Raw genomic sequence first — 27,500 nt, 5'->3', positions numbered from 1 at the left:
ATTACCACCCCCCCCCCCCCCCCCCAAAAAAAAAAAAAAGAAAAAAAACCCGGCATACATGTAATTTTTGTCAAAAGGCCTGAAGGCTGTTTTTTTAAGACTTGAAAATACAAGGTAGCCCAGAATTGGCTCTTATGAATTCTGTAAGCTTAATTTTTTTTTACTCTGTCTAGCAAGTTTTCTTGACAACTTTTCCTTGTGAAGTTTTCCTTGGCAGTGTAAATGGAAAAATATGACAAATTATTTTTTCCTTGACAAATGTCCATGTTCAAAAACTGGCATGCTAGTTTTTGAACAAGTACACTTGTCAAGGAAAGCTTGTCATATTTTTCATTTACATTACCAACGAAAACTTGTAAAGGAGAACCTTTTCAAGGAGAACTTGCTAGTGTGTAAGTCAGCAATTCCTTGACAAGTGGGCTTGTCAGGGAAAACTTGCTAGTGTAAATGAGGCTTTGAAACTTTGCCAATAGTTCTATCTCAGATGCTAATGAAATACTATTCTACAATAAAAATGGGGGTCACCAAGTTTTTGAGATACAGGTATAAGCGAGTAAATACCAAAATATGGTATGGTAACCTTTTACATGTACGTCACAACAGTGGGCGCATTTTGTTGAGCAATAATAATGGTGTTTCATAAATTATGGTACCATAACATTGCAGTTAAGAAGGTCTCTTAAAAGTAGTCTAATATCAAAATTAAGACAGGATTGGTTTAATCTGGCTTTAAACAACTTGGCCCTGAAGTGGTGTTTTCATTCTTGACTTATTTTTGGTTGAAGAGGTAGAAGTTGAAGTTGTCCTTATAATTAAATTGGTGTCAATACTTACTCTTAGAAGGGTTCTGAAAATGTACTGACCAGTTTAGATTTTATGACTCACAGGCATCCCAAGCCAGGGTCGCCAGCATATATGACGAAGAGCTTGAACTTCAACACCCTCTTTTTGATGTTCATGGTTATGATGAAAAAAAGGTGAGTATGGATAGGGTAGTCATTTTTAGGAAATGAGAATCAAGTTAAAATTTAGTGTGACCCTCATCAGATATTAAAACTGCTAGCCTTATTGTGATTACATTGAACATGAAAGTTTACAGGGATACTAACAGAAGGGATAAAAGTTAAAACTTACTCTTTGAGGCCTTCCAAGGGGTAGTCTCCTTCACAGACATTTTTGTGACTCGTCATGCAATTGTGAGACAAGTCACAAGAATGTCTGCGCAGGAGGCTAACTGTTCATTTCCAACACAACTTTTCAATGATCAACAATGTTTTGGAGTAACGGGGCAAAAGGTAGCTAAAATGTGGCAGTTTTGCATGCACACAGATTTTTTGTAGCCCTCCCTACAATGAATCTGAGCCTAGCGTATTCCTAAAGTTCATCCCTTGCACTTTGTGTTTCTTGCTCCCATAAAATAATTCATACACATGATACATTAATGTAATTCAATTCCACCTCCAAGAACCCAAGTGATTGCTCTAAATGTAATGGTATGTTAGCCTCCAGGGCCCGGTTGTTCGAAAGCCGATTAACTTAGTCCATGATTAGCGTAAACTTTGGTTTAGTTTTTTCAACTTTTCGGTGCAAGTTTCTTTTGGTTATTTTTGGTGTTCAAGATTGACTTCCTCTAATGTAAAGTTTTGCCAAATATCAGTGTTGTACAACATTTGGGGTAGAGAAATAAACTCCTTCGTAATTTTTCAATCTGGGATTAGCGTTAATCGGCTTTCGAACAACTGGGCCCAGGGCTTTAACATGGGATTTTATGGTATATCCACAATTCCTTACAATAATCTGATTAACCTTTATTTAATCTGCTGCACTGATAGTTAATTATGATCCTGAGTGTCTTTACAGCCCATATTCTTACATACATGTACAGGTGCTATCCACAGCTTCACAGGGTCTTCCAACTATATGTAAAATAATAACTGAATTGTGGCTTCTCTTGATCAGTGTTGACCTATCTAACTTTGTCACACTATTTTCCTCGTATGCGTTGGACCTTAGAACCATCAAACCAGTGATTCCAACACAAATTGACCACGTGCCCTAGGCCTCCATGACCTTTGTACGTGTTTGTATTGTGACCCATGAGAGATGACATGTTGAGCGTCACTGAATGATGCCTTTGTGAATTTATTTTAAATTTGCAATGATAAATCACTTTTAGTGCAGCAAGACTTTGGAACAGTCTAATGAATTGAAGTACTGCTCCTCCTTCAGTTCATTCACCAACAAAATTAGACAAACAAATTTAATTAGTTAGTTAATGTTCTATCCATTTTTAAAATTCTTATGGTAATGGTAATGAATTTATATAGCGCATTTTCTATTAACATATTCAAATGCGCTTTACAAGCAAGTGATCTATGGGTGAGATCGGACATCAGCATATATAGGCGCCACTGGCAGCCGCTATCAGTCCATTAGCGATCTCACCAAGCACATGAATGAATGAAATGAGCCCTGACCACAACACTGGGTTGTTATGTATAATACTTTTAATATCCACCTCATTTTTTACCCTCAAGGGCCACAAGTAGATTATTGTGAGATATTAAGTGCTACCCTCAAGATTATTATTATTAGATTATTATAAACTGACAAAGTGGATTGAAATAATAAATGGTTCATCACAATTCAAACCATAAACCTGTGCATGAGCTTCAATGACTGACAGCATGCAGTAGAAAACAAAATATAACTGGTGATTGGAATTTGAACTTCAAAATGGCATTGTTTATGGACTGTGCAGTTATGATTTGTTACAATAGGTAAATCTCAATATTCAGCTCTGAACAATGATAAATTTTGACAGTAAAACTTTTTGATAAATTATCAATTTTCCACTGCATTGTCTGGATTCTTTTTACAAGAAACCACTCAAATTACATGCACTAGGTACATTTTCGACTACAATTTCGACTGCATTAATTTGAAATGTTTTTAACAGTCAAAGCATCCTTAAAATTGTTATGAATTTCTTTAATTTGTAGATAACAAGTGACAGGAGACTGAAAGTAGAGCAAGCTCTGAGAGATGCAGGAGTGCATAATAGTGATTATGCTAGAAGGATCATGGCTTCTATAAAACCACCACAGGAACCTAGAAAAGATCAACATTCAACTGTTTTTAAGTACGATCTTAATAAAATTGTATGATTTTGTGTCAGTGAAAAGTCAAGTAACCCATTGAAAATTCCTGATCGGTACCCATTGACGAGTAAATTGTCTGGCATTAGGCAGCTGCAGGGTAAAATCAATTCAGACTTAACTGATTAGAGTGTAATGTGAAGTACTAAGTTTCTACCATGTGAGCGTTAGTCCTACCGATGGAAATGCCCCCACACCAGGACAGAGAAAAACACTGACCAGGGTGGGAGTTGAACCCACGACCTTCAGGTTAGATCACCGCTGCTCTACCGACTGAGCTACAAGGTCACACGGGAGCAGGCCGTGGGAACTGAAGAACTGATGTTAAAGTCACGGCAATGAACATGTACAAGTACAAGGAAGGATTACGGTTTTGCAAACGTTCGCCGTGTAGCACTTATATTTGAACAGACTTGAGCGTAATGTGAAGTGCTAAGTTTCTACCCCGTATGAACCATGTGAGCGTTAGCCCTACTGATGGAAATGGGCCCACACCAAAAAACCTATTGAGCTCATGATATGTTCATGTGATACTGGTCACATTGGCATACATGGAGGGGTGGACAGTCGTATGGTTACCAAAACCAAATTTTCTCTCACAGATGGGTGACCATATTTTCTTGCGCATGCACGTTTGGGGCATGGAGCTCCACTAGAAGAGATAGTTTGGAACACTGGCAGCTTTGAATTTTTTACCATTTTTCACTGCATTTGTTGGGAATACAAAACACTATGTAGGCAAGGAAATCCCCATTCCCTGGTCCTCTGCATCATCTTTGACCACTGTAAAATCAGTTTTTATCTGTGAGGTGGGTATTGGATTTTAAGGGGCTAACCAAATGCCAAGCTTGAGAAAAATCAATAGTATTGACTCCAGATCGAACCTTAAGATTCCCGGTGGCTACCCTGCTTCATTAAACTTTGCAAAGAAGAAAATTATAGTACAACAATGTTATTGTTTCAAAACATTTGGCACCCGCAAGGCTGGGCTGAAGATATTTTTCCATTTGATGGAGACTTGAAGCTAAAAGAATTGACTTGTTTTTCAGTCTCCTTAAAGGATGTAAATATAATGTTTTATTATGCTGATGCTATCCAGAAATTAGTTTGATGCCAACCTTGTCCCCAGAGTGTCTCTTCTTCCTTTCAAGAGAGACCCTGGGGATGAGGTTGGTTTGATGCTTTATTAGGTGTATATATTGTCCCCCACCAATGCCACAACACAGCTTTAATGGAATTTCTGGAAACAAAAATGATTTTATGAAATGGAAAAGTGATCCTCACACCTATCTGGAAAATTTAAGCAATACCCTTTGACATCTAAACCGGCCTAAACCGGCCAGACTTAGCATTTTACTCTGTTGGTGCAGTGCTCTACCAACTAAGCTGTGAAGTGACTTGACTTCTCGCAGTCCCTTCTGAGTTAGTCAAACTGCCTGCTATGGTAACGCAAGCGAGCCGAGGGGAGAATCATTGGTGATCGAGGTATATCTTTGCTCAATCACCATTCTCCCCTCGGCTCGCTTGCATTACCAAAGCGGGCAGTTTGACTAACTCAGAAGGGACTGTGAGCAGTCTATGAAGTCACTCATTTGGGCTCAAGTAGGTCAGTTTGTTGGGTTTGAGCCCAACAAGTTAACCTGTCTATGAGAGACCATAATCATGCTTAAATTTGTCCAGATAAATGCAAGGATCACTTTTCCCTTTCATCTTCAACCCAAACTTCAAAAAATTAATATTTATCTTGACTTCACTGAAATAAAGTGAAGGGTGATGAACATTTTTAATTTCCATGTCAAAAAAATCACAGCAAAATCTAGGAAAAATCAACTTCTTTAGGAGCACATCTTACAGCCTTACAAAAGTTTATTGCATAGAAAAACAAATGCAAAAATGATTACCTGGTAATACAAATTACTTTTTTTATCTTTGTGCTTGTAAGCCTCTCTGACATCGCTTCACCAGCAATATCTTTTTTCCTATAATTTTAGACAAGCCAATGGACTAGTAATAATATTAGCATAGGGAGAAAAGAATGATGAACTGGCTGCCATTTTTGCATCCTGGTCAATATTGTTGTAAAGAAAGTCGTATGCTAATACTGGTAATCAGAATAAGCCCCTCTCCCCTTCATCTTTAATCCATTGATTGTACCATGTTAACCCCCACAAAAGAGCCAACCTCAGTACATATTTTCCATGACTACTGAATTGAAGTTGAGGATCTCAAAAACGAGGCAAAGTTCGCAGAAGTACTGTATCTTGTTCAAATTTATTATCGTAAAAGAATAGGTTTTGTTAATAACTTAACTATAAAACATTGCGATAGGACAAAAGTTAAAACCATCACGGTTAAAAACTCTAAGAAACTGTTACAAACTTTTGAAAACTTTAAAAAGCGACGTTTCGACGTTTACTCAACGTCATTTTCTGGTCAAAACGAATAAGAGAAAGTTACTTGAATATAAATATACAAAACAAATCCTTAGAGAATAAAATCACAAATATGCAAAATATTTGCACGCAGTGTCACGTAAACAATTTAGCACGAACGGAGTCCTTCTGGGTATTTAGCCCAGGTTTTAGCTCCTCAATAAACAACATCTCAAATATTAAGCAGTCAAACTTCGATCTACATTTTCTCAAAACAGAGAATTGTTTGTCCTTCAAATCGGACTTCGATAGGCCATGGTCTTCCAATTGCAGAATGTTTATGCTCGCCAATGCGTTGGTGCAAGTGTCGGGTTGTGTACCCGATATAATCTGTGTCGCACAGATCACATTGAAATTTATAGACCACGCACTGATTTCCAAAAGTAAGCTGTCAACGAAGAGTTGAAATCAAAGCAGGCTCAACTCCCGGGCTCAACTAAAGATCATGTTTGGGAAATAAGTACACGCTCGAAGCTATCTTGAACACCACAGTAGATTTATTGACACACCCAATTTTCACAGCACTTGCAATTGTTTGTTCTCATCTGGTATAACAAGCGACAAGAAGACGCTGTAACTAAAAGCAGGCCCACGGCCCAGCAGCCCGGCGGCCCGAAGGCCCAGCGGCCCGCTGCCCACGGCCGCGACGGCCCGGCAGCCCGGTGGCCCGGAGGCCCACACAGTTTTGTTGTTCAGCGGTAAATCCACGTGCATGCACAGATTTGCATCGGGTTTGGGCGCAAACGAAAGACGGTCAGTTTGAATTCGTTTACCATTTTAAGAATCATTTCAATCCTTTTCGATCCTTTCTTTCGTTGCATGTTGCCAAGTGAAAAACGTTGTCATTCTCTGGAGGATGATGATTAAAATGGTAAACGAATTCAAATTCACCGTCGTCCATTTTGCACGCCCAAACCCGATGCAGAGCTGTGCACGCGCGTGGATTTACCGCGGGACAAAAAAACTGTGGAAAATCAGGACTGGGCTACCGGGCCGTCGGGCCGATGGGCCGTGGTGGGCCGCGGGCCTGCTTTTAGCAAAACCCCGTAAAAACCTACAAATAAACCGCGAGTTACACTCTGAAATAAACAACTGACGGAAAGCGAGTTTTTACTCACCATTTGATGAGAACACTGTCATTACAGTAAGCACAAATCAATTCGCAGTTGGAAGTTTGTCAAGCAAAATCACGAACAGGCTCACAAAACAAAAATCAGCTCCCGCAGCATGCTGGTATATCATTAGGATTGGCATGGACTAATAAATAGGGAAACTATTGTTGAGGAATAGTCTCCACAGATCATACGAGAAGAACTTCGTAACATCCACGATGCAATTCGCTTAAATTGCTCAACCATCCGCCGTGTTGCCATAATACGAACGTTGTCAACCTTGCAAAAGAATCAGTATCAATCCTTAATGAAGGTTCATGCGAAAAAACTGATCCGATTGATCGACAAGAAAGTGGACATTGGTAAACACATCAACAACTTATCGTCCCACCATCTGTCGTTCTTCGAGAAACTTGTCCTCTGCAGAGGACTACAATTCGCAATACCTCAGCCAACATCTCCTCGAGATATTCAAGCAAGCTTCGAAAAGGCCTATTGGAAATTGGAACCATTGCTTTTATCTGACTCCAAGAAAGACCTTCCTTGCGCCACCTTGAGATCCATTCCTTTAAATTATATCGCAAGTCGTGATCCTAAGCCACCTAAAGCCTTATTGCAAGCAATTAACAACCTCAAACGCCGGGAGGACATAATCATCACCAAACCTGACACTGAAAGGGTCTGGCGTTTTAGTAATGGATAAGACCGATTACCTGCGACTACTATGCGATGCTTCTATTCGTGATTCCACCAAGTTTATTGAATGCAGCAACGAACATCCAAAAACCCGTGGAAGACCGCCCAAGCACTATCATCCTCCGCTGGAAAAGGAGAATGAACTTTACACCAAGGTACACAACATCCTGCCAAAACCAATCGCTGATTCTCTCTGCCCTAAAGGGTCAAGACTTGCTCATTTGTATGGTTTACCTAAGACTCACAAGCCAAAACTGTCTATGAGACCAATTTTATCGGCGACTAATACATGCAATTACCCACTCGCAAAATGGCTGGAAGAGAAATTAAAGCCTCTGTCAACCAATACTTACACGATCAGTGATATCTTTCAATTCTCCGAAGATATCAGGAACATCCCTGTTGATGCTGACCACATACTCTTATCATACGACGTGACAGCTCTTTTTTGCCAATGTTCCTGCCCACGAAACCATCGGAATACTTTCTGATAAAGCTTTTGCTGGAAACTGGTTTAATAACACCTACAATCTAAACCTCACCAAAGACCAACTTATGGAATTACTCAAACTTGCAACAACAAACCAGCTCTTTCAACTCGATGGTATAATTTACCAACAAGTGGAGGGCGTTGCCATGGGCTCTCCACTTGGGCCACTATTAGCCAACACCTTCATGTGCTCTATAGAAGAAAAATTAGAAGAGAGAAACGAGCTCCCCTCTTTTCATAAACGGTACGTGGATGATACTTTCACAATCATGCCAGACCTCAACAAAGCCAACGCTTTCCTTGATAAACTGAACTCCTGCCACGAGAACTTGAACTTTACTATGGAAATAGCCGAGCAGGGCACTATTTCTTTTGTGGGCATGAACATTACTAAATGTGGAAACAGACTTGAAACATCGGTACAGGGAAAGTCCACAAACACGGGCCTGTTCCTTCACTATCACAGTCATGTGGACAAACGATACAAAAGGTGTTTACTTTCCACAATGATCAACCGCGCTTATCGCCTGTCATCGACTCCTAACGCGTTTTCTGAGGAATGCGACAAGCTTCGAACTTCCTTTCTAAACCTGGATTATCCTGTAAATTTGATCAATTCTTTGATTAACGAATTTCTGCACAATATTGACAATATTAGTGCGCCTGATGAAACAAGTGATGGCACCTCTAATATCGTGGTACCACTACCTTTCAAAGATCAGAAATCAGCTAACTCAGTGAAAAGAGAAATGCAAAATCTGAGCGCAAAAATTGGAGTGCAATTCAAGCCTGTCTTTCACTCTAAGAAGATCAGCCAAGTCCTCTCCCCGAAAGAGAAAAAGCCCCCAATTGTAAATTGTAAACAATCAGTGCGTGATCTATAAATTTAATTTCAATGTGATCTGTGCGACACAGATTATGTCGGGTACACAAGCCGACACTTGCACCAACGCATTGGCGAGCATGAACATTCTGCAATTGGAAGACCATGGCCTATCGAAGTCCGATTTGAAGGACAAACAATTCTCTGTTTTGAGAAAATGTAGATCGAAGTTTGACTGCTTAATATTTGAGATGTTGTTTATTAAGGAGCTAAAACCTGGGCTAAATACCCAGAAGGACTCCGTTCGTGCTAAATTGTTTACGTGACACTGCGTGCAAATATTTTGCATATTTTTGATTTATTCTCTAAGGATTTGTTTTGTATATTTATATTCGAGTAACTTTCTCTTATTCATTTTGACTTGAAAATGACGTTGAGTAAACGTCGAAACGTCGCTTTTTAAAGTTTTCAAAAGTTTGTAACAGTTTTTTAGAGTTTTTAACCGTGATGGTTTTAACTTTTGTCCTATCGCAATGTTTTATACTTAAATTTTATTATCATAGCTCAAAATGGTGGAAGGTTATTTGGAAAAAGAAGTGATACACATGCATCTCTTTATTCTTGGTATCAAAATATAAATAAATGGGCCCTTTGCAGGATAGTGATCACATGGTACAAATCCGTCATACTGGGACGCAAATTTCCCACTTGGACATCTAAAACAAAGAAAATTTAGGTTAACTAGCTTTGTTTTAGATGTCCCAGTAGGCAATTGCGTCCCAGTATGGCGGATTTGTACCATATGATCACTATCCTGCAAAGGGCTCATTATTATCTTGCAATCTTTCTTAGAACGGTGTAATGTACAAGTCCTTGTCTTCTTTTAAAGTGGAGGGTTTTTTTAAAAAAATCTAGTCAAGGCCCAGCGCCCCAATTGTGCATTCTAAAACAAAAAAACAGGCTGAGGAAAAAAAATCAGGTCACATCAAATATTACTAAAACAACTGTAACCTTTCACTAAGCTAATCTAAGCCTAGTTGCAGCCTAGTATAAAGACTTGAGGGGCTGTTACACTGAAATGTTTGGTGCAACTTGTCTCCCCAATGTTTTGGCGACATTGGTGGGGCAAGTTGCACGAAACATTTTACAGTGTAACATCCTACAACGGCCAAAATCCTTGCGAGACAAGTTGCTCGAAAAGTAGAACTTAATTCTACTTTCGGCAACGGCTCTTGCAACTTGTCTCGCGACGATTTTGGCCGTTGCAGTGAAATGTTGCACGCAACTTGTCCCGCCACAATGTCGCCAAAACATTGCGAGACAAGTTGCACGAAATATTACGCAGTGTAACAGTGCCTTTAGAGTTATTTTAGTATTGAAATGACCCAACCTGATATGTGAGCTGTATTTTCAACTCTCTGGAAACAAGAATTATTTAGTTACTGTAGTCAGCAGTGTACATTTTTTGTTATTTATTATGACAAGCAATGAATTAAATACAAATTTAACAACACTTGCAAGTTCAGTCCAATGCATTATTTTAAAAGTGATTGATTTCATCAATCACAACAGTAAATAAATATTAATGTTACAATGCAGAAAACATACAATATTATGTATTTCTTTTTTGTACAAAGTTCCAAAAACTGAACAATGAGTGGTTATTTCCCAAAAATACAGGTTAAGAATAATCTTGGCAAAAAATGGTCATAAAATGTACTATAAAAAGTATCATTGTGTGTCTTTAAGAAAGTTACGACATTTTTTAATTTCGAAGACATGTTTCGATGTTACAAACATCATCGTCAGTTACAAAAATTTGAAAAACCGTTAGGACTATATAACAACTTGGCGAAACATGCATAATTAAATATGATTAAGTGACAAGAAATACATATTTGAGTGAGTTACAGAGTGTTAGAAAGAATGTAGAGCTTAAAGCGTAAGTGTCAGGTTGACGTGATGAACTTGTTGGTTTAAATTAGGCTTTTCCCAATTTATATGCATAGCCTCCTTGAGTTTAAGTTGGAATTTAGTAGGGGCGGAATCAAGGATTTCAAAACAATCCGCAGAGCAAGATTGACGACAACGTTCTGAACTTAGTAAATGTTTGAAGATGTGTGAGGACTTGTCTGAAGAGAGATGTTCACGGACGCGTGTGGAAAAATGACGACCAGTTTCGCCAATATAGCAAGCATTACAGCAAGCACAAGTAAATTTATAAATCACACGTGAACGAAGTTCTCTGGGGACAGAATCCTTCACTGAAAAAAGATTTCTTAATTTAAACGTGGTAAACACTAATTTGATGTCAAGATCATGACAATAACGATTTACAATCATATTTTATTATGCGTTTCGCCAAGTTGTTATATAGTCCTAACGGTTTTTCAAATAATTTGTAACTGACGATGATGTTTGTAACATCGAAACATGTCTTCGAAATTAAAAAATGTCGTAACTTCCTTAAAGATAACGATTTGCTTTCTGATGTCTCGACCTTTTGGTTCCATCCATTATCATTGTGATTGAGTTGACTCGTTCACTCTCATTGTCTCCATATTCAAAGAAGGGCTGTATGCTGAACCCCACAGTTGTGCCAGATGTGTTTTTGGACTGCCATGTCTCACACTTTAGTGAGACATAGTGGCCCTTTTCTATGGCTTCTCCCTTTAGTCATTTCTTGTGGGTGGCAAGTCACAAAATAAAGAACTTGCTCACAGGCCATCCCCGCATGTTTGTGGCAACAGTTTGTCCTAAACTAAGAAGTCCAAGTGAAGAAGCCACCTTTGCACTCAAGCTCTTTCAAACAGCATCCATTGAGTTGTTCTGCATCATGGTAATATTTCAACTGCCCCTGTGAAAGGCTTTGCTGTAAATGAGATCCATTTCCCATAGACACAGTCTCAGATTTTGTGTGGTAAGGTGGCCTTAAAGTTCCCTTTTTGTGAGGCCTTTAGCTGTTGCGATAACTCGTACACACAGCCTGGAAATATTGGCCTAGAAATTTCAATAGTAGACAACTAATAAGAAACCAAACCAGGAGTTGTTAGACTTTCAATAATTACAATAACAGTGAAGCTTTTCTAGATGGCAGTTTTGAAGAGCAATGCAGGGCTCGAGACTAACTTTTTTGCTCACTAGCCTAATGGCTAGCATAAGGTCTGATTTCGCTAGCCAAATCTAAATTTGCACAAGCCAGTTTCGTCATGCGCAGTTTCATTCATTTGTAAAAACTATCTACTAGCCAAAACTGAAATTTCACTAGCCTGTGGCTAGTTGGCTACCGTTAGTGACGAGCCCCGCGTGGTGCGTGAATACGCATGTACACGCAATCTGAATCGTGGATGTCGGGATCGTGGATGTCGGTATTTCTACCGTATCACTCAGTCCTTGAGCAAGCGCTGTATTAATGTTGAAACGCCATTGTTGCTCCGAACACGTTCGTAAGATGCCTTCACGGACACCCATGGTAGTGGATCTGTGCTCCACAAGAGGTTCCAGCACGAAACGAAAATTTCCGCCTCCACCAAATTGTTGAGGAACCTCCTCCTCTTCCATTGGTATCGTGGACGGGAGGGCATCGATTTCGTCCTCCTGCCAGTCCATTTCTTCATCATTCTGCTCTTTGGCATGACCAAGACTTTTAGCCAAGCTCTCTTCTTCATCACTGTTCATGAGAGCTTCGATCTCCATGTGAACAGCATCACTCGGTCCTGGTGGAGTGTCCATCGTCTGCCAAAATAAGTACAGGAATAAAAAAAGTGCGCCTGAATACGTAAAGCAATGAGTAAAGTCCGCCCGAATAATTAGTGTTATGAAGAAAGTCCGCCAAAAATCCCAGTAAAAGTACTACAGCTCTGTAAAATCACTGAGGTTTGATTCAAGCGACGCGGAGCCCTCCGACGTTGCTCAACTCCAAGGGACAAGTGAGCTGCAGGGCTGTGAGTGCGTTTTTTATATACTCTCAGAGTCGCAGCTCCCAAAGGGTGCTGGGAGTCAGAGGGGATGGGGAGTATGGGTTCCATGCCTGAGAAGATATGGGAACGAGGAGCGTGGATATAAAAACCAGGGTACCGGGCCCTTCAGAGTCATTTACTCCCGTCAATCAAGATGGTACGCATAAGGAGTCAAGCACCGTTGGAAAGACAAAGAAATGCGATGTTGTCTTTGATTAGAGTCTGGTCACAGAACCTCTCTTTCCGTCCGCGATCTCAGCACCAAGAAGTAATATTATTCATAAGCGCATGTCTGAAAGTAAACCATTGTATTCCCTGTGGGAAACAGAATGTTGCGGACAGTTGGTACATGGCCTGTGTTCATTTGATTTCTTCAAAACATTTCGCAATTTTAGGGAAGGTTTGAGAACTTAATATTGTGCTAATAACATCTAAGTAGAATCTGACTAATTATTCACTCAAACCTAAGATGTAACATTATCCGAATAAACTTCTTCACATAGAGAAATCATATGACCACTTTTCTTCCCCAAAAATCAGCATGTTTACATTGCTTTCCAAAAACACAACAGGGTTATGTTTCTTTCTCAACAAAAACATATTTATCTGCCCTTCCTAAATCAAATATGACTACGTTTTCTTACCATAACACATGCTTTCGTTTCCTTATCCAAAAATCAAGATGGCTACTTTTCTTCCCCAAAATAATCATGGCTACTTTAAATCTCCATACCTCAGTACCTCAATTACAGCGTTCAAATGAAAGCCTTCAAGGATCCTCAAGCCAAGTACAACGTGAAAAAGCACCGTAAAACGCACACGAAGCTCACTCACGCAGAAGGTTCAACTGTAAAATGAGGTGACCAGTTGATGATGATTCCTTTTATACCCTAGGAGTGTCCGACGTAAGGGTATGATTGGAGTTCGTCATGACACGTGAGGGAGAATGGGATATGGGTCCTAGAGACGACGAAACATGGGAACGACTGTCTTGGATATAAAAAAAAGGTATCGTAAATGTTCCCTAGTATATAAGAGCTGGAGATGAACCTCCCTCGTCCTGAGCAAAAGAGCAAGACAACATCCAGACCAACCCCTCACTCGATCTCCGTCTCACCGATCTCCTATACAGGAGAACTGCACGAACGAAATGTGGGGCTCTTGCTAAGCAAGATGATGATCCTTCGTCAGCTGCCTTTGCATGTGTCTTTGGTTTTGGCCTATCTCTCTCCGTGGTCTCTACATGCTGGGGCTAAACCTCTCACAGTCCTGAGTAAATGAGCAAGACACCATCCAGATCAACCCCTCACTCGATCTCCGTCTCACCGATCTCCTATACAGGAGAACTGCACGAACGAAATGTGGGGCTCTCGCTAAGCAAGATGATCATTCTTCGTCGGCTGTCTTGCATTTATCTTTACTTTCGGACCTACCCTTCCCTAATCTCTAAATGCTGGGGGCTAGGCCCATAGCGTGTCAGATTGCGTGACATGGCGTGTCAATCTGCGTGACAGATTATTTGACATGCATGACTTAATATGACATAAATTTTATTCCACCCCTGTTTTGCTGACATTTTAATACAATGACCGCCCGATACCTGGGAATGTTCAAGGGCTTAATGGTAGTATCCTAATAACATCCTAGTACTATCTGACCAACTATTCACTCAAATCTAAGTTGTAATATTATCTGAATAGCCTTCTTGCCATAGAGAAACCAATATGGCTATGTTTCTTTCCAAAAATCAGCATGTCTACATTCCTTTCTCAAAATACTGCAGCGTTATGTTTCTTTCTCAAAACAAAACATAGCTACCTTCCCACCCTAAATCAAACATGGCTATGTTTTCTTGCCCAAAACACAACATGGTTTCGATTTCTCCCCCAAAAATCAAGATGGCTACCTTTCTTCCCCAAAACAAAGATCAAATACCTCAGTACAAGTACGGTGTTCAAGTGAAAGCATTCACGGAACCCAGTCCAAGTGAACTCCTACATGGATCCTCAAGTCAAGTAAAAGTGTCCAACTGAACTCCTACACGGATAGCTAGTCCAAGTAAACTCCTACACGGATCCTCAGTCCTAGTACAAGGTCACGAAGTACTGTAAGACACTTACTGAGCTCTTCCTTCCACCAGATCAAAATTAGAAGAGGGCTGCGGGCGAGAGCGCTGGCTCTTTTATACCCTACGAGTGTCAGGTCCCATGGGTTCATGGGATACAGAGGGAGAATGGGGGGTATGGGTCCCAGAGGCGAGGAGGAATGGGAACGAGTAGTAGTGTGCGCTCCTTCCGCTCGGTTTTGACGGTTGGGATTTTGAGCGCAAAAGTGTATTTTGGCGGGAAATCAAAATTTAAGGAGGAAATTTAAATAGAACAATCTTAATCCATGAACTATGAAGGTCAGAAAACAAGACGACACAAGTTTGGTTTGAACATGAAGTTTTGAATAAAAAATATATACAGATACTTACAAAAAAAGAGAGTTGAGTTCCATAGTGTTCCCAACGTTCCTTATATCTTCGTAAACTGCAAACAAAAGCTTTAAAGTAAGACCAGGGAGAAAACGAAAACATGAATGGACGGCGAGATAAAAATTTTTGAAACCGAGTCAATCCTACGTACGCAGTTGAAATATATCCACAGGACACCCACACTCGAAGGGAAAAAAAATTACGAGGATTTGTATGGGAATCTTCATAACAAACTGAAAAAGATATTTACACGCAAAATTTCTCAATAAAAAAGCCGTACTTTATTGTCGTGGTGAGCCCCGATGCGGTGAGAAGAAATCAGTGAATGTTTGACCAGCCGTGTCCAAATTCGTTGCAAGCGAGCCGCGAAGGATTTTGAAATTTTGAATATTTACCGCTGTTTCTCAGCAATGGATATTCACTGGACCTTGAAACTTGGTCAAAGAGAAGTAAATTTATCCGTGTGGCCATCGCCGGAGTTTGAGCGTGACTGATGTCGGATAAGTGTGATTTTATCGGCGAGACGTAAGGTAAGCTAGAAATTACTTTCCAGCCTTCCCTTTATTTGTGTACGAGTGACAAACCGGCAAGTTGAGAAGTCGCTTGAATCGCATTCAATCAGGCAAATAACCACACAAGAAGCGAGAAAGGAAGTCACCACGACAATAAAGTACGGCTTTTTTATTGAAAAATTTTGCGTGTAAATATATTTGTCAGTTTGTTTTCGAGATTCCCATATATGGGCGGCCTGTGACATGGCTACAGCTTGCAAAATTAGTTAAAAAGGTTGTATAATTATTCATCAGAAAACGTTGAAATTGGTCTCATTACAAAGCAGAAATGTAAGCAATTTTAATGATGTATGAAAATAACGAGTCGATGATGATGTCGAAATAATGAGTTTACAAGCGAAATAACTTTGTAAACAAAAGAAAACATGGGACTAAATTAACGAGGCCATACATCGTTGACTTAGCCATCGCGTTCTCGATGTTCTTGGTACATATGTAAAAATAAACTCGAATGGTTTAAATGTTACATATGCCTAAAGTACTAAGAAAGAACTTTACAATAAGCCTATTTCTCAAGGGATCTCAGTTGCCTAAGCGGAGATAAAAATTCTGATAGCTGAGTATAAGATTGCACCGTGCTAATTCCAATTACACGCACGGTTTTCAAAATTTCTGCAAACGACGAAATAAAATGCAAAGACTTTAATACTTGAGTCATTCAAAACTCGAGTGTTAAATCATTGCATCGGTGTCGAAATCTTTCGAACATTGATTGTCGAAGAGTAGCGAAGTGTCAAGTGTGTAGTAAAAATGAAGCTTGGAATTGTGTTTGGAAGGCAACTACGAAAGTTGTGAGGGATGACAACTGCAGATTGCCTACAAATAGCGCCGATAAACAGTATCTAAGTCGAAGCACCCATTTCAAATAGCGCTGATAAACAGCATTTAAGTCTAAGCATCCATTTTAAAACGGTTAGCTTTCAATAACTGTGATTTAGAGTTAGTCTGCAGGCTGCAAGTGCAGGACACTCAAAGTTATGACATGTGTCACAGAGCTAAATACCTCTTGATTTTGCAGGGAATGTCCAACAATATAGTAATATTCGTAAACTAAGTATTGAAGCCGTTAAAATAATGTGTCCTTCATGCCTTTTCGTTCCTTCGAACGAAAGTTATAACCGAAAGAAGTTAACGGAAATCGAATGCCGCCCTTGCAAGCTGTGAAAAGTTTTATCCGCGCGAGGTAATCACGAGTTAACTGTGGACAATTTGTCAATTCTCAAACCACGGTCTTTATATTACATTGATCAACTTACATATCATTCGAAAGCTCAATCTCTGTAGTTTAAGAATATGCAAGAATGTTGACATTTCGATGTAAAATGAATGAGAAACAGCGATGCGGCAATCTACTATTTTCATGCGGTGGATAGCGGTCGATTGCGTTTAACTCACCAAAAGATCGTGTGAGATATGATTTGTGGAAACTGCAGACGAGTAAACTAACAACAGCTTTCTCATTACTCACCAAAGAATTTTGCACGCTCATTGTAGCTACATCAAATTAAACTGTGGTCCTGGGCCCACCACGAACACGATTAACAAACATCTGCTTGGAACTCAAAGAAGGCGCAAATGATCATTCGCAAATGTTTGCGCGGGGAAAAAGCTCATTGAAAATTCAAGTTTTCCCGCGCAAACATTTGCAAAATAATTTATGATGAACCTGCGCGCCAAAGCGATAATATATTCTATGAAAATGGCGGGAATTGGAGACATGGTATCACGAAAGTCATGGCTAGGCTTGGATAAATTCTCCTCGTAAAATCTCTTATTCTGCTCGAAATTCTGCCTAAATTCTGAATGTGTCACGCAACGCTACTTGTCTGAAGGATGACAAAGGTTAAGCTACTTGACTATTGAATTATTTAATTGCACTGGACATCACGATGCTTTTAAATTAACCCTATTTTTTCACTGTAATAGTTTCATAAAAAAACTGCTGTACCAGCTGCAGTTGCTAGTTGCTGGTGTTGTTAAAGTATATCCTGCGCGTTCTGACAGATATGACGGGCGATTCTCCCTTGACCAGCTTGAACATCATTTAAAATGACTGCTCCACTGACAGCGCGCCTTTCGTGTAGCTCAGCTCCAAGGACGAATTTCCGCCATCTTCATGGAATATATTATCGTTTTGGCGCGCAGGCTCATCATAAATTAGTTTCAGAACGAATTGGTCCTAAAACAATAAATTTACACTCCGGCGCGGTGCAATTTCATTATTTATGATGTAAATATTGAATATTAATTGACGCACAAAGTTTTCTTCATTATTTAGAAATAATAGATTTACAGCTTTATGATATGAAAATAATCTTTTTAAGAGACAGCCTGGTTTATAACTGAAGTTGTTTGATGAATTATTTATATAAAATGGTATACGTGTTTAATTTCGTATGAAAAACCTATCAGGTTTACTAAGAAGTAATGATTTACGTATCAGTGAGTACTTATTCATTATTTATAAATAGTTTTTTTGAACCTTCCAATTATTTGTGAATAATCAAAAACAGGCATGTACTAAGGCTAAGTGATGAATTTTTATCAAACGGCACCCATACATGTACATATACTGTTAAACGCTATCGACCGCTATCCACCGCATGAAAATAGTACATTGTCGCATCACAGTTTCTCTTTCATTTTACATCGAAATGTCAACATTCTTGCATATTCTTAAACTACAGAGATTAAGCTTTCGAATGATGTTTAATTTGATCGGTGTAATAACAAGACCGTGGTTTGTGACAAATTGTCCACAGTTAACTCATGATCACCCTACGCAGATAATAATAATCTTCACAGCACAGCTTGCAAGGATGGCATTCGAAATTCGATTTCCGATATCTTCTTTCGGTTATAACTTTTGTTCTAAGGAAGTTATAGGTATGAAGGATCCATTATTTTAACGGCTACAGTATTTAGTTTACGAATATTACTATATTGTTGGGCATTTCCCGCAAAATCGAGAGTTATTTAGCTCTGTGACACATGTCATAACTTGGGTCTGCTGAATCTGCTAGCCAGCGAGCCATGCGAGCCATGCGAATTTCGCATGTCTAAGCACCCATTTCAGATAGGGCTAATAAACAGTTAAAGTCTAAGCACCCATTTTAAAACGGATAGCTTTCAATAACTGTGTGACTCGCACATGTTGACTATCATGGCTCGCCACGTTGGCTCGCATGACTCACAGTCATGGCTCGCACCCCTCGGTGCGGACTCGCATGGTTCGCTGGCTCGCAGGGTTACAATACTCTCATAACTTTCGTAGTTGACTTCCAAACACACTTACAAGCCACAATTAATATATTCCTTGCACGCCTATCTTTAGTGTAGTATGTGGTGTAAGCCTGTAATTTCTAATAACGTTAAAAGTCTTAAGGTTTTGTCGAAAAATCCAATTGATGTTACAGCCTGCTTTCGTTGCCTTGAATGAGTGGAAGAGATCTCAGGAAGTTTGTGAACTTCCACAGAACTGCCATCGGTGCTGCAGGTAGGAATTTTTGGAGCAATTAATTACAGAGTTATTTTGGTGGTAGCCTGCAGCTGTTTAGTTAAGGTTTTGTTTTTGTTTTTGTTTTCGTAGATAGTTCACGTGTGAATCGCTTCATTGAAGGACATGGCAGCAATCGATTCAGACCGACAGTTTATGACAAACTTCAAGCCATTGCAGAGCTCAGAAAGGCAACCGGAAATGTTAGTTTTCAGAAAGTTGAAAAAATCACCAAGCAAGCAAGGAGAAAAAAGAACAACACCTCCTTTAGCAGCATAAAGCTTGTTGGTCTAATGAAAAGGTGAGATTGCACAGTTTGCAACGAATTAAGCTACAGATCGAGCGATATCGATGTCTTAAGGACTGAAGTCCTTTAGGCTTTGACTCTGTGAGGGAGTTTTTCCAAGATCTGGAAATTTATAATGAAATTCTGCGCGAAGACACTCAAGAATTTAAGAAAAACACTGTACAGCCATTGTGGGATCCAAGAGATTAGACTTGCAATTTTGGATCGGAGAGAACAGAGACAAAATCTTGATGGTTTAGTCAATAATAAAATTATTATCATAAGCTTAATATTATTATTGTCCTTTCGCAGAGATAACAGTGATGTCATCCATCACAATAACAAATAAACAGGGGTCAAGGAGAAGATTTCCGCTATAGCAGGAGGCTTCAAACAGCCTCGCGTCTTACAGAATTTGATGAAAGTCCAAATTTGTAACATTAACAGTGGAGTAACCAAAGGGATGGGTGCTGTGTTAAATGGAGTATAATAAACCTGCGAGCCAGCGAGTCATGCGAGCCATGGCTGCAAGTTATGCGAGCCAACATGGCGAGCCATGAGAGTCAACATGCTAGTCACACAGTTATTGAAAGCTAACCATTTTAAAATGGGTGCTTAGACTTAATAGACCTTTTCGGCTTGTACATTTTGTTTTCCCAACACAGATCATGTGATAATACTCAGGAGGCTTGGTCCTTTGTTTTGTTCATTAAAAAGAGTGCATGCAGGCATATTCATGCTTGCATGCCCTCATTTTAATGAACAAAACAAAAGACCAAACCTCCTGAGTATTATCACATGATCTGTATTGGGAAAGCAAAATGTACAAGCCGAAAAGGTCTATTACTGTTTATTAGCACTATTTGAAATGGGTGCTTAGACTTGAATGCGAAATTCGCATGGCTCGCAGATTTAGCAGAGCCGTTAAATCTCTTGAGGCTTCAGTGTGGCACAGTTAATTTTGTTTGCTGATTCAGAAACTCAAAGCCCATGTTCTACGTGATGGCAAATCACGCAAATATGTACAATGCAGCTAAAAAGGGAAAATGCTGGCTTCAGCCTTCTGGAAATGTTATGTATAAGATATTTACTCTAATCTTGCCTGTTGCCAACATGATTAAATCGCCCTTACAAAACTTGCAGCAGCGATATGTTGGAAATGGCTGAAATTTCTTAGTTTCTTTGTGCTGTTCTTTGTCCGCCGATGTCAATTTTTTCTATTAATTAATTGATTAGTTTCACGTTCTTCATGTTTGCTACCTAGAGCTGGAGGTCACCAGCCCCAACACTGTCAATTTCGAACCTTTGCTGCTGGATACTGGTGTTCACTTACTTGTACCCCCATTAATGGTTTTTCACAAGTTTTCTGTGTTGCTACACTAGTCTTTCACCCTCCCTTGCCTCCTTGCTTTCACTTGAAACCAGTTTATCTGTTGTCACGTTACATACTGGATCCCACAAAATCTTAAGGTGATTCCCAAGAAATAGAACTTGTCATAGATTTCCGATGAAACTTTGCACACTGTTGTTAACATGTCAAAGAGATGATAAAACTGTAATTAAAAAAGGGGGGTCACCATGCTCATTTCCATGAGCTACTTTGACAATTGCTGCACACCCCCAATGTTAGACAAACTTAGCTTGATTTTATAAATGTAATCCAACATATAACGCAGAGCGTTGTGTTCTATGGTTAATTCAAGTACGTATTTTACGACCTGAAAAATGTATTTGAATGCCTTTGTGAGTATCTAACACTCCAAAATAGACTTAACTTTAGTGTGGGCTGTTCGACTTGTAATGGTTCCTTCCGTACAATTTTATGAAATTGCTAAAAACTGGCCATAGATTTTTGCTTAATCTCACTACTCCATGAAGACACCATTCTTAGCAAATATGTGAAATAAAAAATGGGCGTCACCATACTTGTTCTGGACAAAATAGCCATTCCTTGACAGATTAGGCTTGGTGTCAATGAAAATCTGCCATTTTATCAATGTGCCTGAGCCACTGCATGCACCAATGATGCAATAAATTATGTGCTGTAGGGTTGCACAATGCAAAACCAGGGAATCACCTTAAATAGACATAATGCTGCTTCCTGTAGATCCACATTATTTCTGATCCAATAGACTGGTCCAGAACGAAATAACCTACCCCTATAGCAAGGTCACCTGTTGAATTTATTTGTAAACATTAAGCGATGTTCACTTGTACATTATCCTTGTTGTAGTTATGAATGGGCCATCCAGACTTCAACTGACTGCATAAACATTTATTTAAATTACTTGCAAATTTGAATATCACTCAAATTAAAAACTGCCTCTTTCGAAATGTAGCACTCTACATCTGCGCCACATGGTATTCCGAGTAAACGCTTAGAGAAGCGTCTTGTTGTTATTAAAATGTGACAACCAAGGCCTTTTGGCTGTCAAGAGGAAGGATCATCTTGTTCTAGTGGCTGGCAGATTAAAATAACAAAAAGAATGTTTTAAATGGACATTTTCCCTGTTGATTGTTATCTCCTCAGTGGGAATAAGGTAATTTGTTATTGTGTGGCTCCCTAGAGTATTTGCGAATACCCTCACTTCAGGGCACGAGTTACAAAAGGAAACCCAGTTAGTCTCTTAAATTTTTCCCTGTAGAGATTTACCAGTATGGGTACCAATCTAATAAGGCTTTTGGATTATGGCCATTACCATGGCAACATCACGTTTAATGACAGACAGATATATTCTTATTTTTGACCTAAATTCCTTAATATTTATACTTTCCTTTGGTGAATTTTTTTCATTCTTTGCCACATTATGGAAAAGATATTGCCTGACATTTTGAAGTAGTGAAAAGTCGAGGTCATTGAGACAGTTTTGCCAATATTCTGTAAATTGTCATTTTTCTAAATATATTGGATTAGTAGCTCTGACAGATTTTAACAAATGTAAGACATCTGATAGGAAATGTGTGTGTGGTTAGAACTGAACCAATTTTCAAAAAATTTTACCGAATGGAATGCAAGAAAATTAGCTGTTAATTTTACAGATTTGGTCACACTGACGTCACAAAAATCAGAGAAACACGTGCAGTTTAGGCTTTACATGCTATACTAGTGTTTAGCTTGCACACAGTCCAAAAACTCCAGGGAGCCATCTTAGTTAACCATTCTGCAACTGCAGTGAGTAGGGGATGAAGTTCCTGGTAGTGTGGCCTGTCTCCTGTGGTATATCGTGGATGGGAGGATAATAAATGCTCGGGTATAAATAGCTAAGCTACTCTAAAATCAGAGGGTAAACAAAGATAGATAGATTGATGATATGATGATGATGTAGTCTGGCAGAGATGGACCTCTACTCTAGCAGATCTAGACTAATATATGATTGTATATCTCTTACAGGTACATTTGTATGTGTACATAGGGGATGTACTCTCTAAAATTGCAAACATTATTTTTACTTCCAACAGAATTTTGGAACATAGGTTTTGAGACAAGGCCAATGGTTATGGATATCCATGAATCATCTGAATCCAAAAAGACTCTTCAAAGAAAGTCTTAACTCAATGCAGTTGTCTTTACAAAGACAGCTCTTGAGCTGTCAAACCTTAAACCAAAATCTGGCACCAACTTAGTCAGCGGTAGAAAATTACACTGTATATACAGGTAGAATTCAGGAAAAAAATGGACATATTTTTGTTTTTAAAAAAGTAGAAGCATTCCAAGTCATTTTTTGGTAATCCTTGAATATAAGAGCTGTTCATTATGGAAAACAATGTCGAGGCAGCAATTAGCACTCATTTACTTATTAACCCACAGATAGATATTTTACAAGGTAAAATTGTTGTTTTAACCACAATCTATGTAGGTTTTGTTTGAATAATTAGCTCCCAATGTTTTGTATGAACAAATTCGCCCTTTCACGTAATGTATCTTACAGACACATACACACACTGTGAATTTTACCTTTCGACACACCCATCCAAAAAAGAGGTTTTTGTCCTGAGCGGGAATGGAACCCACGTCTCCCTGATTACTAGTCGGGCATGCTAAGCCACTACACCATCAAGGCTACCACGCTGGCAACGCAGTAGATTAATGAGGTGACTTAGCAGCATGGGGATCCCTAGGGCCCAACTTTTATTCACTTGAGTGTGTATCCTTGCCTCTATAACCCCAGAAAGGGCTTAGAACACATGAATTCATGTGTTCTAAGCCCTGTCTGGGCCTGGTCGTTTCACTGGAAACACATGAGCCCAACAAATTGACCTGCTGCCAACTGTTGGAAATAGACACTCTAGCGAATTAACTTGAACATATCGTGACAGTTGATGACTATGGACAAAACCATGTTATACTTACGTTCTAATTTTAGATTGTTATGTAAAATCCTCGTTTTAATGACAATGAAAAGCCAGGCAACCTCGCCTGCAAACTCCTCTTCAATTGTGTAATCTTCGTCGGTTGACTTAGCGTTTTGTAGTCCTTGTTAAGTTCACTGTTTTTCGAGTGATTAAAGCGGTTGCGTTCAAAAGGATCGTCTGGATCAATAGTTAAGGCCTAGTGGATTGTTCTGGATAGAAGTTCAAGTCCAAAGAGTGATTTTCAACACCAACTGTGTGGCTTAATTCATAGCTCAGTTGGATAGAGCATTGCACCAGTATAGCAGAGGCCATGGGTTCAAATCCCATTGGAGCCACCTGAATTTTTCAGTTGTCAATTTGCTTAAATTGTCCAGATAAGTTCAAGGATTTTTCTCTCTTTCAATTTTAGTACAATTGTAAAAGCTAAAAATAAAATAAAAATTGACAATGGACTTGTGAACAGCATAAAAGTATGTCCAGTCCTAATTATCAGAACAAAGCACTCAAAACAATTAATTTTTCTTTCTGTTGAAATTTGAATTAATCAAGGCATTGCTGAAAAAGAACATGCAGAAGTGCTGAAGGTTGTGGAATCAGCCAAGACACAGCAGCAACTTGTCATGGAAAACTACTAATGGAGCAAGAACAGCTTGAACAAGAACTTGATGTCATGGTGGCACATGAAATAACAAGACCAGGAATGATGTCTTATGCTGTTGTAAAGACAGGAATTCCAGAGGAAGCTTATGAACTTGAATGCCCTGATGAACAATTGAAGACATCTGTTTTGGAAGAGTTTATTTTGCTTGATAAGAAATATGAAGCTCAGCTTGAATACTTGGAACTGAAGTATCAACATGTCAAACGGTAAGATATAAGCAGTCTTCTGGTTTGAGCTTTATTGTGCCATTCTTTAAAATGCAAACTCAAAAGGTTCATTGAATGTTATTACTGACATGAATCACTATAGACAGCATGCACTTGGGCAAAGAGCTTGGCAAATTCTGTAATTTTGAATATTTTTCTTTTGGCAGTCTTTGACACATCATATTTTCGGGAATTGTTTGATCCTGAAACTAATGAAAATACTGGAAAATGCTGACACTTGAATTGGAGGTTCAATCCAGGTCGCAAGACGTTGGGACACCTGCCAAATTTGGGCGAAAATTAGAGAATTTACTAAACATGCTTCCATCATTATATGAGGAATGTTTGTTCTTTCGTTGCCTTTTTGGCACCCCCCTTTCCCCCAGACAATGTTGAAACGTTTCAGTAATCGATGAACTAATCTTGATTTCGGAGACCGTGAAAAATCAACATTCTAATGGGGGGAGGGGGGAAAGTGGAAATTGTCCTAACAGTCTTGACCTGCATTGTTGATGCTTTGCGGTTAACATAAGACAGTTACAGCCATGATCACAATAATTAATTTTGATACTTGATGAAAAGAGTAGCGAAGTCATAAATACTTTTCTCAAATTCTACGTTTCGTAATCTTTCTAGTGGTATGTGTATTTTGTTTGTAAGGGTTTCCTTGAAGTCAGCAGGTCTACAATTTTTTTTGTGGAGGATAGCTTGCAAACAAGCTCTCTTGGCAGGTAAAAAATGGAGAGAGAGCTTGCAATGATCGCCCTCCGATTTGAATATCTGCATCGAAAATTTCCATGCAAAATGCTGAATTTTAGCCAATATTCACCTTGACCCTGACAACATCAGTTTCGGTTTGCACTGATTGGCCAAATTTTGACAGTTCAGACAGCTGGAAGCCACAGGGAGCATTAGAGACTGAATTCAAATCGCAGAGAGATTGTTGCAATCCCCTTCTCAATTTTTTACCCCCTGAGAGTGTTTGCTAAATGAGGCTACATGTACATACATGTATGGAGGACACCCATGAAGGTTTGAAGTAACCTTAACATCAATGTGCTTTTTGGTTGACAGTATTAGAGGACTTCATTATTATTTTGTCCCTTTTTTATTTTCTAGATCTGGTACTGGAGGTTGGTCCAAACAGGATCATTTACACTTTGTTCATTTGATGGAGCAATTATATCCACCAGAGCTGCCGAATAGAAGAATGTTTTACATTGATAGAATGTTATGAGAAATGCCAGATAAAACGCGTTCCAAACTGGTACAATAATTATTATGTTAATGTACTCTATCACAATTATATATTTGGAGGAAAGGGAATGTTAACATTTTGTTGCTGAATTTAAATGTACAATTTTGTCATGATGATTTTTTTGTTGGTAGAGCATTACACCAAAACTGACCACTATTATTTTGTTTAGACACAAAGATAAGTTAACTCAGTCTAAAGATGAGATATGCTATCTAGAACAAATTAATGTTCTTAAATGTAGTTATTTTCATGAATTTCATAGAGTTGTGGGAACGTGGAATTCCCTTCCACCTTCCCTTCATGAGGCAACAAGTGTGAATTCTTTTAAAGCCTCAGCTAAAAAGTTTTTTAATGGATTAGTAAGTAAATTCTTTTAGTGTTTTTATGGCTATAATATTTAATATTTGTTGTTACCATAATTTAATTTGTATTATTATTTTCATTATGGTACCATTGGTGAGCTGTTTTATATGGGGTCCTTGACTGTTGCATTTTATCCCTTGGCCTCTGTTTTTGTATGCCATAAATTGTAATAAATAAATAAATAAATAAATAAATAAACCAGCATATGCATTGCAGATTCCCAATTTTTCAGGTAGCTGCATTAAATGTTTATCAATTCATAAGCATAATTATTTTAAGCAGTAAACAGCACCTGACTTCTACAGTTATTTGTCTCAAGTCAGGATTAAAGGGAGAGTGGGGAACTACCGGTACTACATGTAGGTTGGACTACTTTCGGAGGGTTTCTTTATTTTTTTGTGTACAAATTGCTTAAGGTTGTTGCAAAAGTGATGGGTTGTTCACTGCTCTAATTTTGGCTGCTATCGAGCCAAAAGATACAATGTAATAATTGTACATACATGTCAACAAACTTGATAGTTATTACAATGTACAGCCATGCTACTGTAAGTGCTTAATTATAACGCTGCAGTATTTTCATTCTATCTTTTGTAAACATGTAGGTTGAACATGAAGAATGGCATCTTGCCCACAAGTTTTACCAGGAACAATTTCAGAGCACTCTGCGGGCGTGGGGTCGCGACCGTGAAGACTTGCTTGTAAAAGTCAAGGCAACATTTGCAGAGGCTTGGGCATTGTATGAGGAGGCAGCTGAAAAAGCAAAAACAAGGAAAAAACAGGAGAACATATGCCAAGAGCTTTACAACAAGGTTTGTGTTCACTGTTTGTGTCCTTCTTGTCAAGGTAGTGTAGATGCATGTATAAGAAGCAGGAAGAACCTTGCAGTAGTGAGAGGTACACATCCATCTCAACCTTGAATGAGCTGCATGGTTTATATTTTGTACTTTGTGATCATCTACTTTGCAGCAATCATTTTATGATTTACTGACATCAGTTTGGGAGGTTGGGTGTGACGAAGAAATAAATAATTAACAATAATTACTAAATTCTCAACCTCGGATAATGCAATTCTCATGCTCTGATTGGTTCACTCAATCTCGGTTATCAGCTCACAAACCTTAGTTTGACCTTATATGGTAAATGATTGCGCTTAGCGTTG

General features: G+C 38.9%; 2 protein-coding genes across 6 annotated transcripts in view; one reads left to right on the top strand and one right to left on the bottom strand.

Annotated features, from left to right (window-relative positions):
- LOC138012414 (coiled-coil domain-containing protein 148-like) overlaps nt 1-27,500 on the top strand; it is a 56,306-nt gene that overhangs the window by 15,604 nt on the left and 13,202 nt on the right. The window contains exons 10-11 of the mRNA XM_068859177.1: nt 888-977; nt 3,003-3,142. Of these exons, the coding sequence (XP_068715278.1) occupies nt 888-977; nt 3,003-3,142 (230 nt within the window). The remainder of the gene's footprint in view (nt 1-887; nt 978-3,002; nt 3,143-27,500) is intronic.
- LOC138012417 (uncharacterized) lies at nt 10,169-17,296 on the bottom strand. Of its 5 annotated transcripts, XR_011125034.1 has the most exons (5): nt 17,187-17,296; nt 15,147-15,201; nt 14,606-14,754; nt 13,404-13,517; nt 10,169-12,446 (listed from the first exon to the last, which is right to left on the bottom strand). XR_011125034.1 is itself a non-coding variant. In XM_068859179.1 (4 exons), exons 3-4 carry the CDS (start codon nt 14,636-14,638, stop codon nt 11,976-11,978), a joined length of 504 nt encoding a protein of 167 aa, XP_068715280.1. In that variant the 5' UTR covers nt 14,639-14,754; nt 15,147-15,201; nt 17,187-17,296; the 3' UTR covers nt 10,169-11,975. The 5 variants fall into 5 exon arrangements, 1 of the variants encoding a protein (XP_068715280.1); XR_011125031.1 differs by having other exon boundaries at nt 13,315-14,754; XR_011125032.1 differs by having other exon boundaries at nt 13,404-14,754.

Source organism: Montipora foliosa, chromosome 8 (assembly GCF_036669935.1).
Source record: "Montipora foliosa isolate CH-2021 chromosome 8, ASM3666993v2, whole genome shotgun sequence".
NCBI lineage: Eukaryota > Metazoa > Cnidaria > Anthozoa > Scleractinia > Acroporidae > Montipora > Montipora foliosa.
The sequence above is the reverse complement of the archived record's forward strand: the minus strand, read 5'-3'. Positions and strand labels throughout refer to the sequence as shown.

Excerpts from the sequence above, each read along its gene's own strand:
- LOC138012417 (XM_068859179.1), bottom strand. The coding sequence starts at position 14,638 with ATGCTTTCACTTGAACACCGTACTTGTACTGAG. Across the intron at positions 12,447-14,605 it reads AACACCGTACTTGTACTGAG|ACGATGGACACTCCACCAGG; the intron begins GTATTTGATCTT and ends TTATTTTGGCAG.